This window comes from Vombatus ursinus, unplaced genomic scaffold (assembly GCF_900497805.2).
Source record: "Vombatus ursinus unplaced genomic scaffold, bare-nosed wombat genome assembly UNPS02005659.1, whole genome shotgun sequence".
In the NCBI taxonomy this organism is placed as follows: domain Eukaryota; kingdom Metazoa; phylum Chordata; class Mammalia; order Diprotodontia; family Vombatidae; genus Vombatus; species Vombatus ursinus.
This window is the reverse complement of record NW_020945437.1, coordinates 8270189-8286694: the sequence shown is the minus strand read 5'-3', so window position 1 is coordinate 8286694 and position 16506 is coordinate 8270189. Positions and strand designations below refer to the sequence as shown.

Here is a 16506-nt window from a genome sequence, read left to right as displayed (position 1 = left end):
ATGCTCCATTGATATTCATACAATGTAAAGAGATCTAGAGGAAGTCTTCCAGCATATTGGATGGAACCCCTGTGGTTGATTGGAGGAGAGTGTCATATGATGGCTGAGAATGTCTATGTTGTGTTCTTTATTACTGGCGGTAGTACCCACATGAATGAGAGATGACACCTTGATAAAAGTATCTAAGAAGTACAAATAGGGAAATGGAGGCTCATAAAGGTTAACACTAGAAGGACCAGTTGTGTAAATCATGTCATTAACACAAGAATGTTTTTATAATTTTAAAAATAATTTTGTGATTTAACTTACTATTATTTTCCTCCTCAGGATGGCAGTTAGGCCTTTCATAGTCTAGCTCCAGCTCTTTTGCAGGTGTGCTGTGTTTCTCGCTTTCATGTATTCAGTGGTTCAGCCAAAGTGGCTTATTTGTCCTTCTCTATACATAGCATACCATCTCCTGCCTCTGTGACTCTGGAAAGCCTGTTCCCTATGCCTGACATGCGCTTTCTCTCCACTTTTAACTCTTGGAATTCCTAGCATGTTACCAGGCTCAGCACAAATATTTCTTTGTATAAACTTTGTATAAATTTTATATTTTCTTATGTGCCTGTTTTATTTTTTCCTCTAATAGAATGTAAGCACCTTAAGGTCAGGATATATTTTTGTATTTTTAAAAATATTTCATATATTTGTAACTCTAGCGCTATACATATAGTAGGCCCTTAATAAATGAATGGAAAACCCATTGCTTCAGTACAAAACATCCATTATTAACTTTGCAAGATCTCAGATTGTCCAATGTAAGAACTAGATGTGGAGAGGGTATACAATAGAGAAAGATTTTTGAGATATTAAAACCATTCATGAGACATTGACATGAGTTATCCACCGATGAAGCATGTCTTTTCTGGAGAAACCACATTATTATTACAGAAAGCAGACATCATTCAATCTTGGTTACTCTGTATGTTGTACACCTCTGTTGGAATGCCTTGCCCTCTAACTTCTGTCTCTTAGTTTTCCTGTCTTCCTATAAGACTCAGCTCGAATCTCACTTCAGGTGGCTTTCCCCAACGTCCCTAATACTCCTCTCAGAGTTCTTTTTAATCTATTTAATTGTTTCTTTACATATCGTGTCCCTAGTTATAATAATGTGAACTCCTTGAGGGTGTGAACTGTGTTTTTATCTTTCTTTGTATCCCTAGTAGTTAGCACAGTGCCTGGCATATAGTATGCACTCATTAAATTTGTGTTGATTTGACTTGATATCTGGTAACTGTTGAACAGATTGACTAAAAATTATTTGGTAGCACAGAATTGATTTGGATTTCGAAAAGACTGATAAGAAGCAGAGCATATAATAACACCATTTATATATATATATATTTTGGTTACAAAGCACTTTGCCTTCCTTGTCTCTTTTGATTGTTAAACACACCTGGGTCAGCAACAATGTCTGATTATGGAGGAAGGCAAAGGGAATAAGCATTTAAATAGCACCTACTATGTGACAGGCATTGTGCTAAGTGCTTTACAATTATTATCTTATTTGGTTCTCACAACAACTTTGTGAGGTTGGTACTTTTACTAGCTCCATTTTACAGTTGAAGAAATTGAGGCAAACAAAAATTAAGTGATTTGCCCAGGATCATGCTGTTAGTAAGTGTCTGAGGTTAGATTTAAACTTGTCTTCCTAACTCCAGTTTCAGCATTATGCACTGCATCGCCACCTGGCTGCCATGGTCTCAATTAGGAGAAAGAGCCAGTAAAAGGTTCTTGTCCCTTGTTACTAGTTATCAATCAGCTTCTGAACCAATCCTACTTTAGTATACTAAGATTTTTGGTTTTTTCCTTTTAGAGTATTGCAGGTCTGCGCAAATTGACTATGAGAGAAAGCTTGTATAAAAATGGGTATGCTAAGGAAGCCAGGTTCTTAGTGTCTGGTGGTTTAGCTCCTTGGCTTTCTCATGTCATGAGTTACATGTATCTTGGTCTTTACTAGAGCTGGTATTGCATTTTCTCTTTATCCTGAGAAGAGGATTCCCTTGTGAGGTTCAGCTAGCACAGGTAGGTTGTGTTAGGGGCTAGAGAAAACTACCCTAGTCCTAGGCTAATTGAACCATCAATAGGTCAATTTCCTAGAATGAAAGTTGGCTCCCAAGATAGTTTATTTCCAGACTCACATCTGACATATGACTTTCCTTTTTACCAGTAGTAGGATTAGGAGTAGATTGGAGAAGAAAGGGGCAGCAGACAGCAGCTCTAACACAAGGCCACTTAATTTAACTCATCATTTCCATTGAAGATGACAAGGAGACTTCAGTTTAAAGAAATTATTTACTTGGAAGGGCCATTCCAGAGGAAGAACTTAGTTATCAAAGATTTCTAATGGAATGCTAACTATTTATGCAGGTTTATTTTGTATACTGCAATTTTGATGTTGTTAATTGTTTCAATTAGTTGAATCTTTAGGGTTTTCTAAGTAAACCATCATATCATCCTCAAAAAGTGATAATTTTACTTATTCTTTGCCTAAATTTATTTCTTCAGTTTCTTTTTCTTGTCTCATATTGCTAGCATTTGTAGTACTGAATATTAATGACAATAATGTCATCTTTGTCTTACCTTTGCTTTTGTTGGAAAGACCTCTAGTTTATTTCCTTTACAGATAATATTGGCTTTTCATTTTAAATAGATAACTACTTATCATGCTAAGGAAAGATTCACAATTGTTTCTATGATTTCTTCTTTTACCCATATATCCTTTAGAATTGTTATTCATTCTCTAATTAACTTTTTATAGTTTCTTTAGTGGCTCTCTACTAAATATAATTTTATTGCATTGTTCATAACAGATACATATTTAATATTTCAGCTTTTCTGTATTTACTTGTGAGGTTTTTATGCACTAATACACAGTAAATTTTTGTGAAAGTGCCATGCACCATTGAGAGAAATATGTATACTCCTTTCTTTTACCTTTCCATAATCTCCAGAGGTCTATGATAATCTAAATTTTCTAAAATTCCATTCAGGTTATTTTTGTTTATTTATATTTTTGGTTAGATTTACCTAGGTATGAGAGGGATTGTGATTCCTCACTATTATAATTTGGCTGTCTATTTAACTCATTTAATTTTTCCTTTAATAATTTATATGCAATGTCATTTTGGTGTATATATGTTTACTATCAATATCAGTTTATTCTCTATGATACCTTTCAGCAAAATGTAGTTTCCCTGTTTATCTTTTTTAATTAGGGCTATTTTTTGTTGTTGCTTTGTTTGAGATCATTATTATTGCTCGTGCTTTTTTTTTTTAAACTTCAGTTGAAGCATAATAGATTCTGTTCCAGCCCCTTATTTTACCTGTGTGCATCTTTCTGTTTTAAGTTTGTTTCTTGTAAATAACATACTATTGAATTCTGTTTTCTAATTCATTTTATCTTCTTCCATTTTATAGTTGAGTTCATCCCATTCACATTCACAGTTATAATTGTTAATTGTATATTTACCTCAATCCTACCTTTATAATTTTTCTCTTTGTTTCCTACCCCCTTTTAAGAGTTTTTTTTGCTTAAGATTAATCCCTTCTTTAATCTGCCCTCCTAATTCTCCTCATTTCCTTTTTCCCCTTTCCCTTTTATCTCCTTTTTCCAATTAAATTAAGATGAATTTCTGTATCTAACTCTCTCTCTTTCTGTATGCATTTATTCTTTCCTCCTTTCACCAGTTCAGATGAGAGTGCAGTTCAAGTATACACACTCCCCTTCCTTCTTATTTGTATAATCTTCTTCTTGCACACCCCAATTATGTGAGATAATTTCCCCCACATGTCCTTTTCCTCACCATATATATTCTTCTCCCCTTTCCTTTCTATTCTTCTTTTTAAGGTCATCAGAACATAATAATCACTCCCAGACCCTCTATCTAATTAGACTCCCATTTGTGACCCCTGATGATGATAGAGTTCTGAGGGAATACATATATTATCTCCCCACATTAGAAGGTAAACAGTTTATCTTTGTCTAGTTATTTATGGCAGCTCACTCACATTTGCCCTTTTATGCTTCTTTTGACCCTTATTGTTGTACTTCAAACTTTCTATGCAATTCTGGTATTTTTGTCAGGCATTCTTGGAAGTCCTGTATTTCATTTCAGTTTAGTTGTTTTTCAGTTGCGTCTGACTCTTTATGACCCCATTTGGGGTTTTCTTGGTAGAGATACTAGAGTGGTTTGCCATTTCCTTCTCCAGGTGAGGAAACTAAGGCAAATGGGTTAAATGACTTGTCCAGGGTCACATAACTAGTTAGTGTCTGAGGTGGAATTTGAACTCGTGAAGATGAGTCTTCTTGATTCCAAGCCCAGTGCTCTATCTACTGTACCACCTAGCTGTCTCTTCTAATAATTATTATTGTTCAAGGAGGGAATGGACTACCTCAAGAGACAGAGAATTTCTCTTCACTGGAAGTTTTCGGTCAAAGGATGGATAACTACTTGGTGTGTATGATATGGAAGGGATCCTTTTTCAGGCGTAGGATGGACTAGATGACCCCTGAGAATCCCCTCCAACTCTGAAATTGGTTGATTCTATAATTCTTTGATTCTGGCATTATATCCCAATGCCTTTTACAACTCTCAATCTTGTGTTTCCGTGATTCATCCCTTGTTGATGTCTTTTTTTCTGAACCACTTTCCACTGTACTTTTAATTTAGTACTTGTTTTCTGATTGTTTCACATTTGCATGTCTTGTTTCCCCCTACAACAGGAATATGAGCATCTGGAGGTTGGGGGGCCACTTCTTTTGTCATTCCTCAGCAGCCAGTAGTGAGCTGAACCCTCAATGAGTGCTCAGTTGATTGATTGAAGGCTTTTGAATCTTCATCTCTAATTGTTTGTGCTCTTAGCATAAATGAACCTCTTCTCTTTCGTTCCAGAAATCCTATATTTTTGACAAACGACCACTTAGTCCTGAGATTAATTCTGCTAAGCAAGAGGAGTATTCCCAAGGTCTTCTGAAACAAATGGAGAGCAAACGAGAAAAGGAACTAAAGCAGAAACAGAATACTGAGCTAATGGACCGCCTGGAACAAGTACAGCTCACAGAAGAGTAAGTCCAATTTGCCCTTCTCTGAACATTGGAAAGTGAGTTTTTGTGTTAACAGTTTCTAGTGGGACTTGACTCTGTGCTAATGTTCTTATTACCACTCAGTTGTAATGACTGGCCCTAACAGAATCTGTTTCACAGAACAAAATCTCAATGTAGAAATTATTATTATTATTACTATTGTTTTCATTAGCATAACCATTATTTAGTCTTTCTGAAAGAGCTGCCATTTTTAAATGCTTTGGGATCACTAGATGCAGGCAAGGTCATAGAGTCATGCAATGAGTTGGCATTTTTCCCATTTAGGTACAAATGGTTAGATGAGATGTAAACAGAGTAGATGTGGTGCTGTGCTTTGCATCAGTGCTGTCAAACTCAAACAGAAATGATCCCTTCAGGGAACATATTGATTTAGAAAATCACAATGTCATATTATTTTATTTTTATTTTGTTAAACATTTCAATTATATTTTAATCTGGTTCCTCCACAGAAGTTTTGGTGAGTGAGTTTGACATCTCTGCTACATCATCAAAAAAGCATGTCTGTACCTTCCTTAAGAGCTATCCTTCCCATCGTAAGGGATGGACACAATCAGAGTTAAATGCTCAGGAGACATCTATTGAATTAAAACAAGTATATTCTAGGAAATAAATACATATAATATATGCTAACATAATGCTTACAAGTGCACCTCACTTTGCATAAAGGCTGCATGTAAATGGAATCTTTTTTGTTTGTTTTGTTTTTTGCTAGGCAATGGGGTTAAGTGACTTGCCCAGGGTCACATAGCTAGGGTCAAGTGTCAGAGCCAGATCTGAACTCAGGTTTTCCTGACTCCGGGGCCAGTGCTCTATCTGCTATGCCACCTACCAGCCCCTGGAATCATTTTTAGCTCTCTTTTTTGTGTGTGAGGCAATTGGGCTTAAGTGACTTGCCCAGGGTCACACAACTAGTGTCAAATGTCTGAGTCCAGACTCAAACTCAGGTCCTCCTGACTCCAGGGCCGGTGCTCTATCTGCTGTGCCACTTACCTGCCCCTGGAATCATTTTTTAAGGGTGAAATTCTCTACTTAAAGGAATCTTGGCAATGGCTTTTGTTTAGTGAATAATCAATCACACCTTAATTTATCTGTTTGTAAGTATAGATGTTTATGTCAAGTTTTATACAAAGTAGGACACACTTGGATTATAAACATTCACAGTATTATGTTTTTTAGTTGTATATTGCCTATTGTAGCATTTATGTCTGTTTAAAAATATTAGCTGTCAGTGGAGAACATCTGATTCTTCTTTTTTCCTTGCTTTGTACAGTGCCTAGCACTGGGTCTCAATTCCTTTTTTTTAAAAAAAATTAATTTAATTTTTATTTTCAATTCTAAGTTCTCTCATTCCTTCTATCCCCTTCCCCTGTCATTGAAAAGACAAGAGGTACTGTAACTGTCATTCCTAAAGGTGCTGAATTAATTTTTCTTTATATTCTCAGCACACAGTTCCTTGCATATCCTAGGTGCTTAATATGTGTTTATTGATTGATTGATCAATGATGATGAACTATATTTCTTGGAAATCTGGATAAATCTTCTCTCCTTTTTCTATCTCTCCCTCTTGTCCTTAGTTTGGCTGCCCAAAAATCAAAGTACTTAAAAGATAAGATGGAAGAAGCACAATATTACAAGAGGGCCTTGGATGTCCAGGTAGGAGGCTAACCCTCAAAGCATTACATTGTGTGTTGTGCACAAGCTTGTCTTGTCCAATATGAGTATTGGATTCCTGGGAAAACTCTCCCTCTCTCCCCATCTGTATCACTGATTTAGATAAAGAACAGGCCACCTCCACTGCCCGTGTTTGAGCCGGATTCATCAGAGCCCATCTTCGGGAAGATGGACATGTCTAATGAACGTTTGGCGGAAAGGAAGCAGCGGGAACAAAAGTACATGAAGCACCAGCTGCAGACGGTTGCCAACCAGAAGAGGACAGCCATTCTGCACCAGCTGGTGGATCAGAAGCGGGATATAGAAATGTTGCAGAAGACCCAGAAAGAGTAAGGACTCCGGGAACTGAGCTGAGCAAATTCCCATAAACATTTGCATGCACACATACATACAAGGCATGCACACATAATACATGTGGAAAAGGTTTGGAACACCATAGGCCCATATGTACAGTGCACACATGCACATGAAAGCCCCTTCTTATGCACATAATAGAATGTATGGTACAGATATGCATTTATCCATCCCTTCATACAACCTACACATACACACATAACTGTGTGCATCCAAACACATGCACACTCACAAAAACATGCAAACTCTAAGCAAAAATAAGTGAGTCATGGCTAACTTGGTCAGACAGAGGATGAGGATGTAGTTCAGGATTTTGCCCAGGGTCAGACATGGTCTTGCATTGTAGCAGTGGCCATTCTGAAGCTGACCATGTGGTCTCTCCACCCTCTCTGTGGCTACTTACCCTGCTGCTCATTGCATAGCCCTGTTGTTAGATAACCCAGTGAGAATGAAAAGCTCCTCTAACTCACCACCATCCACCTCTCACTCCTTGCTGGCATTGACCAGTAGAATCAGTAGACATTGTGACTAAAGGTATAGTTATATTCCTGGTGCTTCAATTTAATTTCAACCCAACAACACTGCTAAAACAATCTATGGATCACCTACACATGTAAGGATGAAAGAAATGTCACACTTGATCAGAATCAGTCATGACCCCTACTCCCCCTGCTTCCCATACCCCCACAGTTCCACATTGTTCCTCTGATAGTCATCCCTGAGGGAGAGTGGAGGTAACCATTATTATGCCAGCCTCAGAAGGCTCAGGGATGTTCTTGGTTCCCCATATCGTCCTGTCTAATGCTGCCACAGAAAAATCTCTCACTGCCTGTACTACCCTCAAGAAGAATGACTATAATCTAATCGTGAATTGCTATCCAAAAGTAAAATGTGCTTTCCTATGAGGTAGAAATCTCCATCGTTGGAAGGTGTCAAGCAGAGGCTAGGGCAGGGGTGGGGGATCTGAATTCAGTCAAAGTGCCTCTTGAGGACCAAGAGGGCCACATATGTCCTCGAGTCCACAGGTTCCCCACCCCTGGGCTAGGGGGCTACTTGTTGGGGATATTGTAGCAGGGACTTTCAATCTTCAGGTGTAAGTTGCATTAGAAAGTCTCTAAGGTCCCTTTCCAAGCCTGAGATTCTAAAATTCTCTAAGCATTTAGCAAACACAAAGAGTGTTTGCTGAGTGCTAAAGATTCTGGGTTTTTTTTTTTTCAGGAGAATAAAAAGAATAAAGAATAAAAAGCTTTGGGCACCCCAGCTGAGGTTCCCTGAAGTGCTTATATTTGCCTAATCCTCTTGGGGGATTTCCCTCCTGCTGGGCTGCCCCCAACAAGAGCCTCTTAGGATTATTGTATTATTATAATATTTTAATCCACAGTCCCTCAATATTTGTCTTTCATATGGTTCTTGGATTTCAGTAATGACTATCCTGGGTCTCTGGGCTTTTGTGCTATGGAATCTACCCATGACCATGGACAATGGGGGCGGTTGGATTTCAGAAATTCGTTGCTATATGACCTTGAGACGAGTGTAATGCCGGTGGTAAAAGAGTCTCCTAGAGTTGGCAAGACATGATTAGCTAGGGCAATGGGGCAGTGATTTTTCATAGATGGGCAGAGTTGGTTTAAAGGACGGTTGGGGCAGAGCAGCATGAATCTGGGGCTAAGTTGCCAAGAGTCAGTAGGAGAAGAGGTAACATGAACACTGAACTGGTAGTCAGGGGACTTGTCCTGGGTCATAGCTTATAAGCTATATATTTTGTGGGCTCAGTTTCCTCCTCTGAGAAAGTAGATAGTTCTATTAATTTCAGTCCCATTTCCAATTCTAACACATTGGTTCAAGGTCTACTGAGCACAGAACACTGTACTTGGCAACTGGGGAGATGGAAAGTTTAGGAAAGAGAGTCTCTGCTTTCAAGGTGCTTATAGTCTAATCATTTAACTTAAGTTAAATATAAAGACCATAGAACTGTTTCTCTCTCCACACCTTCCCCTTTCTAATGGTCTTACATACATACAAGTTGGGGCTGGAAAAGGGACCAAGATCAGTTAATCCCATCCATTCATCCCACAGGTACAGGTAAATGAAGGACCAATTCAATCCAATAAATATTTATTAAGTGTCTACTATGGGCTAGGTACTGTGCTAACTACTGGGGATACAATTGACAAAAAGAAAGACAGTCCCTACCCTCAAGGGGCTTATGATCTGATGAGGGGAGACAACACACAAAAGAAGGCAGAAAAGCTGGGGGAGTGGTGTGGAGGAAAGAGGGAGACTTGGATCTTCATCTATAAAAGTTTGTGCCATTTGGGTTTTTAGCATAAATAAATTGCTTCTCTACTCCAGAAATCCTTCACTTTTGACAAATGACCACTTAGTCCTAAAATTAATTTTTTTGGGGGAGCTAAGCAATGGGGTTAAGTGACTTGCCCAGGGTCACACAGCTGGTAAGTGTCAAGTGTCTGAGGCCAGATTTGAACTCGGGTCCTACCTGACTCTAGGGCCGGTTCTCTGTCCACTGCACCATTTAGCTGCCTCCTGAAACTAATTTTGCTAAACAAGAGGGTACCTGGGGACATCTTGTTCCATGGAGTTGAAACCAGGCAGAGCATCAGATGCAGAGTGGAGTGAAGCAAAAGTCCAGTTTCTGCCTTCCATAAAGTAAGGCATTAGGAGGAGTTTGGTAGTCTACCCTCCAGCCCTCCAGTCAAAGGGGAGGGGAGGCTGAGGAAAGTGGTGTCAATTAAGGCTTGAATTAACAGCATGGTGATGAGATTAGAACTGAGCAGAGATGGATGATACTTTGCCCAAGGTCACATAGCTAGTAAGTAGTAGAAATGACCAACTTAATCTAAATCCTCTTTGAGCAGGAATTAATTAATCAACAAACATTTGTTAAGAGTCTACAGTGTGCCAAGTACTATGCTAGGTGTTGGAGATACAATGACAAAAATGAAATAGTCCCTACCTTCAAGGAGCTTACAGTCTATAAGGGAAGATAAAATATACACATAGAATACATAAAACAGTAAATATACAAATGACCTCTATTTTCTCAGTGAAGTTATGAAGCTATGCTGATGCCTTCCTTCCCCTTCCTTTTCAGCCCCCTATTATGTGCTGTCTTCTGTTAGAGTGTAAGCACTTTGAGGGCAGGGACTGTTTTTCTTTTAGCTTGTATTTGTTTCTCCAGCACTTAGTAGAGTGCCTGACACACAGTAGAGTTAATGAATGTTGCTTATTGCCTCAGCTGAGGGGGGGGGGAAGGTGTTGGAGGTTTGAGAGAAGAGAAGGTTTGGAACAACTTCCTTGGGGAGAAAAAGAATTGTTTTGTTACAGTGAAAGCCCAGTTGAGATTAGTTTACATAAATTTGTTAGTTGGCCCATTCAGCTCAGTTTCTCCTCTTCTGTTCATGAGGACCTGAGAAGGAATGAAGGAGGTGGACAGTGGCAATTATCCAAGGCTGGGATTGGGATGGATGAATGTCGATATAGGACAAAAGTTAAGAGATTCTAGGGCATAGGACAGTGTGGAGTTGAACTCATTACCTATAGGATTAAAAGATTATATAAAATTGGGAAGGAAAGAAAGAAACATGAAGCCAGAGCAGAGTTAATGACCTGAGAAATTACTAGAGGGATAGAGGGAATGGAGGTCATGATTAAGAGGTAAAATAGGGTGAGAGGAGTAAAGATGTAGGGAAAGGTGAAATGACAGGAGGCCATGATCTAATAAAGGGATCTGGGAGTTTTTGATGGTTACATGGAACCCTTTTGGGTGATGGAGAGATCCAGGGTGTGACCATCTTTTTATGTGGCTGAGGTGTAGTTGGAGAAATAGATCATGGGCTGAGAGGAGATTGAGGGACCAGGAGGCTAGGGTGTTTCAGGGAACACCAACATGTGTGTAGAAGTCTTCCTCTAACATAAAGGCATTGTTCTCTTATAGGAATATCCCTGAGAAATGGTTCTCCAGCCTCTACCGGAAGATTTTCCTAGGGAGGAAAGAGTAATAATATTCAAAATGCAGATGTATGAAACTATTGCGAACATTTTTATTGGAGAATACTGACCCCTAGTGGCTATTGCTAGTCTAAAGCAAAGTGAGGCACAGTCTGAGTCTACCGTCAACTCAGTGTGTAGTTGAGAATTCACTTTGGAAACTCTAGATCAAAATAAGAAAAAATGAACAGACATGGAAATTAAAACTTATTGGATATTTTTGTGAGGACTGGAAGAAGTGAAAATGAAACAGCTACATGGAGATAGTAGCTTGGAATGTTACATAAAGCCCTGGTCTAAGAGGAGATGCGGGTTCTAGTCCTAGCTGTGCTCACCTAATGTGTTACTTTGCGCAATTAGCTCACTTTACCTGTCTGGGCCTCAGTGTTGTTATCTGTTAAATGAGACTAGACGGGCTCTAAGAACCTTCTGTGTTCTATGGACTGCATGTTTGGCCCTGAAGTATCCCTGATCACTCTGATTGCATGTCTGAAGACAATTGCCATGGAAATACTACCTTTCCCCCTCAACCCAGGCCACAGAATATGTGAGAGGCAACATGGTGTTATGGAAAGAGCCTTAAATATGGAGACAAGAAGCCTTTTATCAAGCCACTTTTACTCGCTGAAGGTTGTTTAGCAGCTCCCTTCACCTCCCTTTGCCTCAGTTTCCTCATTTAAAAAAATGAGGATCATAATCTTGCCCTCCCTGCTTCATAGTGTGGTTTGAGAGTCTGCACTCTGTAAGCTTACGCTAAAATGTAGACTGCTAGAGAAATGTGAGCTATAATTATTAGAGACTGAGAAAACACAACATCTTTGTATCTGGAGGTCAAACAAATAATACTCTATTCATTTCTCTGCCAATGACACCACTGCATACATTACTGGGCACATAGCCTCACAGGCAATGGAAGGTTTGTTTTATTTAACAAAGAAGTTGGCTGTTTCACTTGCTGATGCCTGTTTGCTCCCCCCCAGTTTATTTCTGTGCCAAATTCTGTGCCCTCAACTCCCCCCCCCCCACCTCATGCCCCATGACTTCAACAGGGTGAGATTAAAATATGGACTACTGCAATGGCCATGATGACAGAGGGGAAGGCTTGTGACTATTGGTCCCCTAGGGGATGAATTTCCATTAAAATCAGTATATATCAGAGTCATTGGTAACAATGGGTCTGAAAACCAAATTGTGTAAACAGCCTAATAAGATAATGGAAAGATCCCTGATTAGCCTGGGAGTCATAAGATCTGAGTGCTGTTCACCTTCAGGTTACCTTGCTGGCCTTTACTCTCCTCAATATATCAACTGAGTGGATTAGCTTATATGCTCTAAGGTCTTTTCCAGTTCTAATGTTCTGTGACATCAGTGAAATGGTAAATCTCGATGATGTGGAACGTAGAGAGGCTGTTTCATAATAATAGCTAGCATTTCTGTAATGTGTTGATGTTTTCAAAATGCTTTTATTGCAATTTTGACATCCTTTTACAGATGAGGAAATTAAAAGAGACACAAGTTAAGTGACTTGCCTAGGGTCACACAGCTAGGATGTGTCTGATGGCTCATTTGAACTCAAGTCTTCCTGACTCCAGGTCCAGCACTCTATCTACTGCACTACCTAGCTGCTGCCCCATGGTGATATCCAAAAAGGATAGAGAGCTGGGCCTGGAGCCAGAAAGACCTAGGTTCACCTCAGACCCAAACTCTCCAATGAGTATCAGCAAGTCACTTAACCACTCAGGTCAGTAGGTAGCTCTCTAAAGCTATTAAGTTGCTGAGAAAGTACATCAGCAGAGGAGGCTCACTGCCAGGAGCTCTGAAATCAGGTCTATTCCCTGGACCCTGTTGATCCTAATAATGTTAATATTTAACATTGATATGGACTATACATACATATATATGTGTATGTATGTATATATATATATATATACACATATATATACATATCTCCTCTTAGTTTCACAACCCTGGGAAGTAGACATATTGTTGTTCCAATTTTACAGATAAGGAAACTGAGGCAGACAGAGGTTAAGTGACTTGCCAGCATGAAAATCTAACCTGTGAGAATGGGAATGGGGTTATGGTTGAGGGTTTGAGGGTTTGAGCAGTAACTGTGGGGAATGAAATAAAGGGTCAATAAAAGAATAGCTGAACAATCATTAAGCAGCAGTGAAGTTGTGTTGCATAGCAGAAGTGAGTTGTATAGTATTAGGATGGGACAACAGAAATCATGTGATCTTTCCCACTCATTTTATAGAGGAAGAAAAGGAGGTCCAGAATCAGAGCCTTTTAATTTGTTTCTCAGAGATAACTGGACTCAACCAAAGCATTCCATGTGCAACACAATCTGACAGAGAAGGCCTAAGAACCTGACCAGGTCTTTGCTGGTGTTTGTAGCAGTGTCTCTGCCCGAAGCTGATATATTTCGTTCTTTTTAGGCACTTGGCAGAAAGAATGGCGGAGCTTGAGAGGACGATGAAGGTGAACCAAGGTCTGCAGGAGAACTGGGAGAAAAGTGCTGAGTTGAAGAGGCATCGGGATATGGAGGAGAAAATCTTTAAACGGTCAGGCTCAGTGAGGGCCCCAACTTTAGCTGTTGAAAACAAACAACCAGCTTCCTCCTTGTCCCACTTCCCTGACTTTTCCATCTTTGCTTCTCCTCAGAGGGGCCCTATTCCCCTTTGACTCTCTGTGTGGGAGTGTTCTTGGCCAGACAAAGAATGGGGATACCCTCAGAGGGTTCCCCTCAATGCTGACAGACAGTAGGGGAGGGAGAAGAAGAAATTTCATTTCTGAAAATGGTGTTGACTGGCAGAGTGGCATAAAGATGAGGAATAGAAAGTGTAGACATTTATTTATTCATTTAGTCAGCCCTGTGTTTATGCTTATTATTATTAGCAGGATAGTGCAAGGCATTAAGGGAGAGAAAAATGGTAAATAAGATGTATTTTCTTCTTCCTGGAGTATACATTATAACAGGGCATATGTGATGTTTGCTATGTGCAAATATGCCATGCCATATTTGTGGTTAATAACCTTGGTCTTCTTGTCACTGCCTCTGCTCAGAATTAAAATCAGTATATATCTAATAGATCCTTGTTGCCTAAACAATGAATACATATATGTATGTAGATATATACATATCTCCTCTTAGTTTCACAACCCTGGGAAGCAGACATATTGTTGTTCCAATTTTATAGATAAGGAAACTGAGGCAGACAGAGGTTAAGTGACTTGGCATTCAGTGCCCTCCGCAATCTGGTTTTAACCTATTTTTCTAGTCTTACTTCATCTTGCTTTCCTTTCTGCAGTCTATATTCCAAAGGAAGGAGTATCATGTTGTTCCCCAGTCTTACCTGCCCTCTCCTACTCTGTGCATTCACGCAGGTTAGGTCATCCGCCATACCTTGAATGCCCTCTCTTCTTCATCTCTTATTATTGGAATTATTGAAATCTTTCTCTTCCTTCAAGCTCCAAATTAGGTGCTACCTCCAACATGAATCCTGCCTTGCCTCCCCTAGCTGAAAGTGATCTTTCCTTGGCCCATATCTCACACTTTCTTGTATTTTTTTATGGTTATTGATAAATGCATATTTCCAGGACAGTAAGTATTAAGCATAATCCTGTGTATATGTCACACACACTGGGTACGTATATACACATATAAAAACACATAGCTTATATGTAGAAATGTATATATACAATAGTATATATATTTTACACACACTATATGTGCAATAACCTTCTATGACTTCAGTGAAATGGTCAGACTTGATGACATAGAGTATAGACAGGCTGTGTCATAATAATAGCTATACGTTATGGTAAAACTTGCAAAGTACTTTATAAATATTAACTCATTTTATCCCAATACCAATCCTGGGAGGTAGGTGCTATTATTGACATTCCCCTGATTGTAGATGAAGAAACTGAAGGAGACACAAGCTAAGTGACTTGCCTAGGGTCACACAGCTAGGAAGTGTTTGATGGAGCATTTGAACTTGTCTTCTTGACTCTGGGTCCAGTGCTGTATCCACTGCACCACGTATCTACCTCATGGTGGATAGAGAGAGTTGGCCTTGGAGCTGTGTGTGTGTGTGTATGTGTGTATGTGTGTATATACACACAAATGTACACACACATTATATATATATATATATATATTGAGAGAGAGAGAGAGAGAGAGAGATAGTTCTTTTTGCCTCTTCCTCCAATGCTGAGTCTTGTGCTACATATAATAAGTGCTTAATGTATGGCTGAATAAATGAACAAATGTCTCAACTTTCCACTTTTAATCCTTATCTACCAGGTCTCTGACCAGGCTTTTGGATGGTCACTCTTAGTCACCACCATTTCCAGAACTATGAAATGCCTATGTCTTTGTCTATGTCTATATATGCCATCCCTATTATTTCACTGGCAAAGGGAACTCGTGGTGGGGAATCTTCCTTTACCCAATGCAGATTGCCACCTGCTCTGTAACCTATCATCCTAGAGAATTGCCCGAGTCCCATATCCATTGTGGGTGTATCATACATACACACACAGACACACACACACCTGTGGAATGCAGGGGCATGGGACTTGAATCCTCAGTCTTCCTGACTGTGATGCCTCTCAGTTCTTGGTATGTAATGATGGATGTTTGCTAAATTGAATGGAAGTGATGGGTTCTCATTCTTTACATTCTTAGGGCTTCTGACAAATTGTTCATCCTGGATCAATGTGAGAAGTACCGACGTTGTTGCCAGTGTAAGAGGCGTCTGAACAACTGTGGGGAAACCAACCTGTGGCCGATGACCAGACACTTACACGGCTCCAGACTGCTGGTTTAAGAGAAATGTTTGGGCCTGGGTTTCCTGGGGAAAAGTCTTACTCTTTTGGATGTGGTGATGTGACTGTGGACTGCTTATCACACCTCAATGAAAACAATATTATGAGTTTTTTTTGTGCCTTCAGTTTTAGAAGTCTTTTTCTCTATGTTCTCTGGTAGAGTTCACATAAAAAAAAATCCAATGGGAAAAGTAGGTTCCCCCCTTCCTGGTCACCCCCATTGATTTTCGATACTTCTGTCTGCTTGGAATTAAGGTGGGGGTATGGTGGTAAGGGCTAGACTACTACTGACTTAGGGTCTCAGGGATGGGACCAATGGTTATTCCTGTCTCTGTGTTTGGTGGGATTCGTGACACAGGACTGGGATGCTACCGTGTTATCCCTGCCCTATGTGACCTTGGGCAAGTCATTTCATTTCTTTGTGCTACAATAAGCATTATTATAATAAATATTTTTCAAAGTGCCTACCTGTGCATGGCATTTGATAATGG

The 16506-nt window shown here is 39.5% G+C and overlaps 1 protein-coding gene across 1 annotated transcript in view; it reads left to right on the top strand.

The window, feature by feature from the left end:
- The window catches only part of CCDC81 (coiled-coil domain containing 81), a 71176-nt gene extending 54743 nt beyond the window's left edge, over positions 1–16433 (top strand). Inside the window, exons 11-15 of the mRNA XM_027848295.1 lie at positions 4938–5110; positions 6724–6802; positions 6923–7149; positions 13621–13746; positions 15876–16433. Of these exons, the coding sequence (XP_027704096.1) occupies positions 4938–5110; positions 6724–6802; positions 6923–7149; positions 13621–13746; positions 15876–16017 (747 nt within the window). The 3' untranslated portion in view covers positions 16018–16433. The remainder of the gene's footprint in view (positions 1–4937; positions 5111–6723; positions 6803–6922; positions 7150–13620; positions 13747–15875) is intronic.
- The last annotated feature ends 73 nt before the right edge of the window (positions 16434–16506 follow it).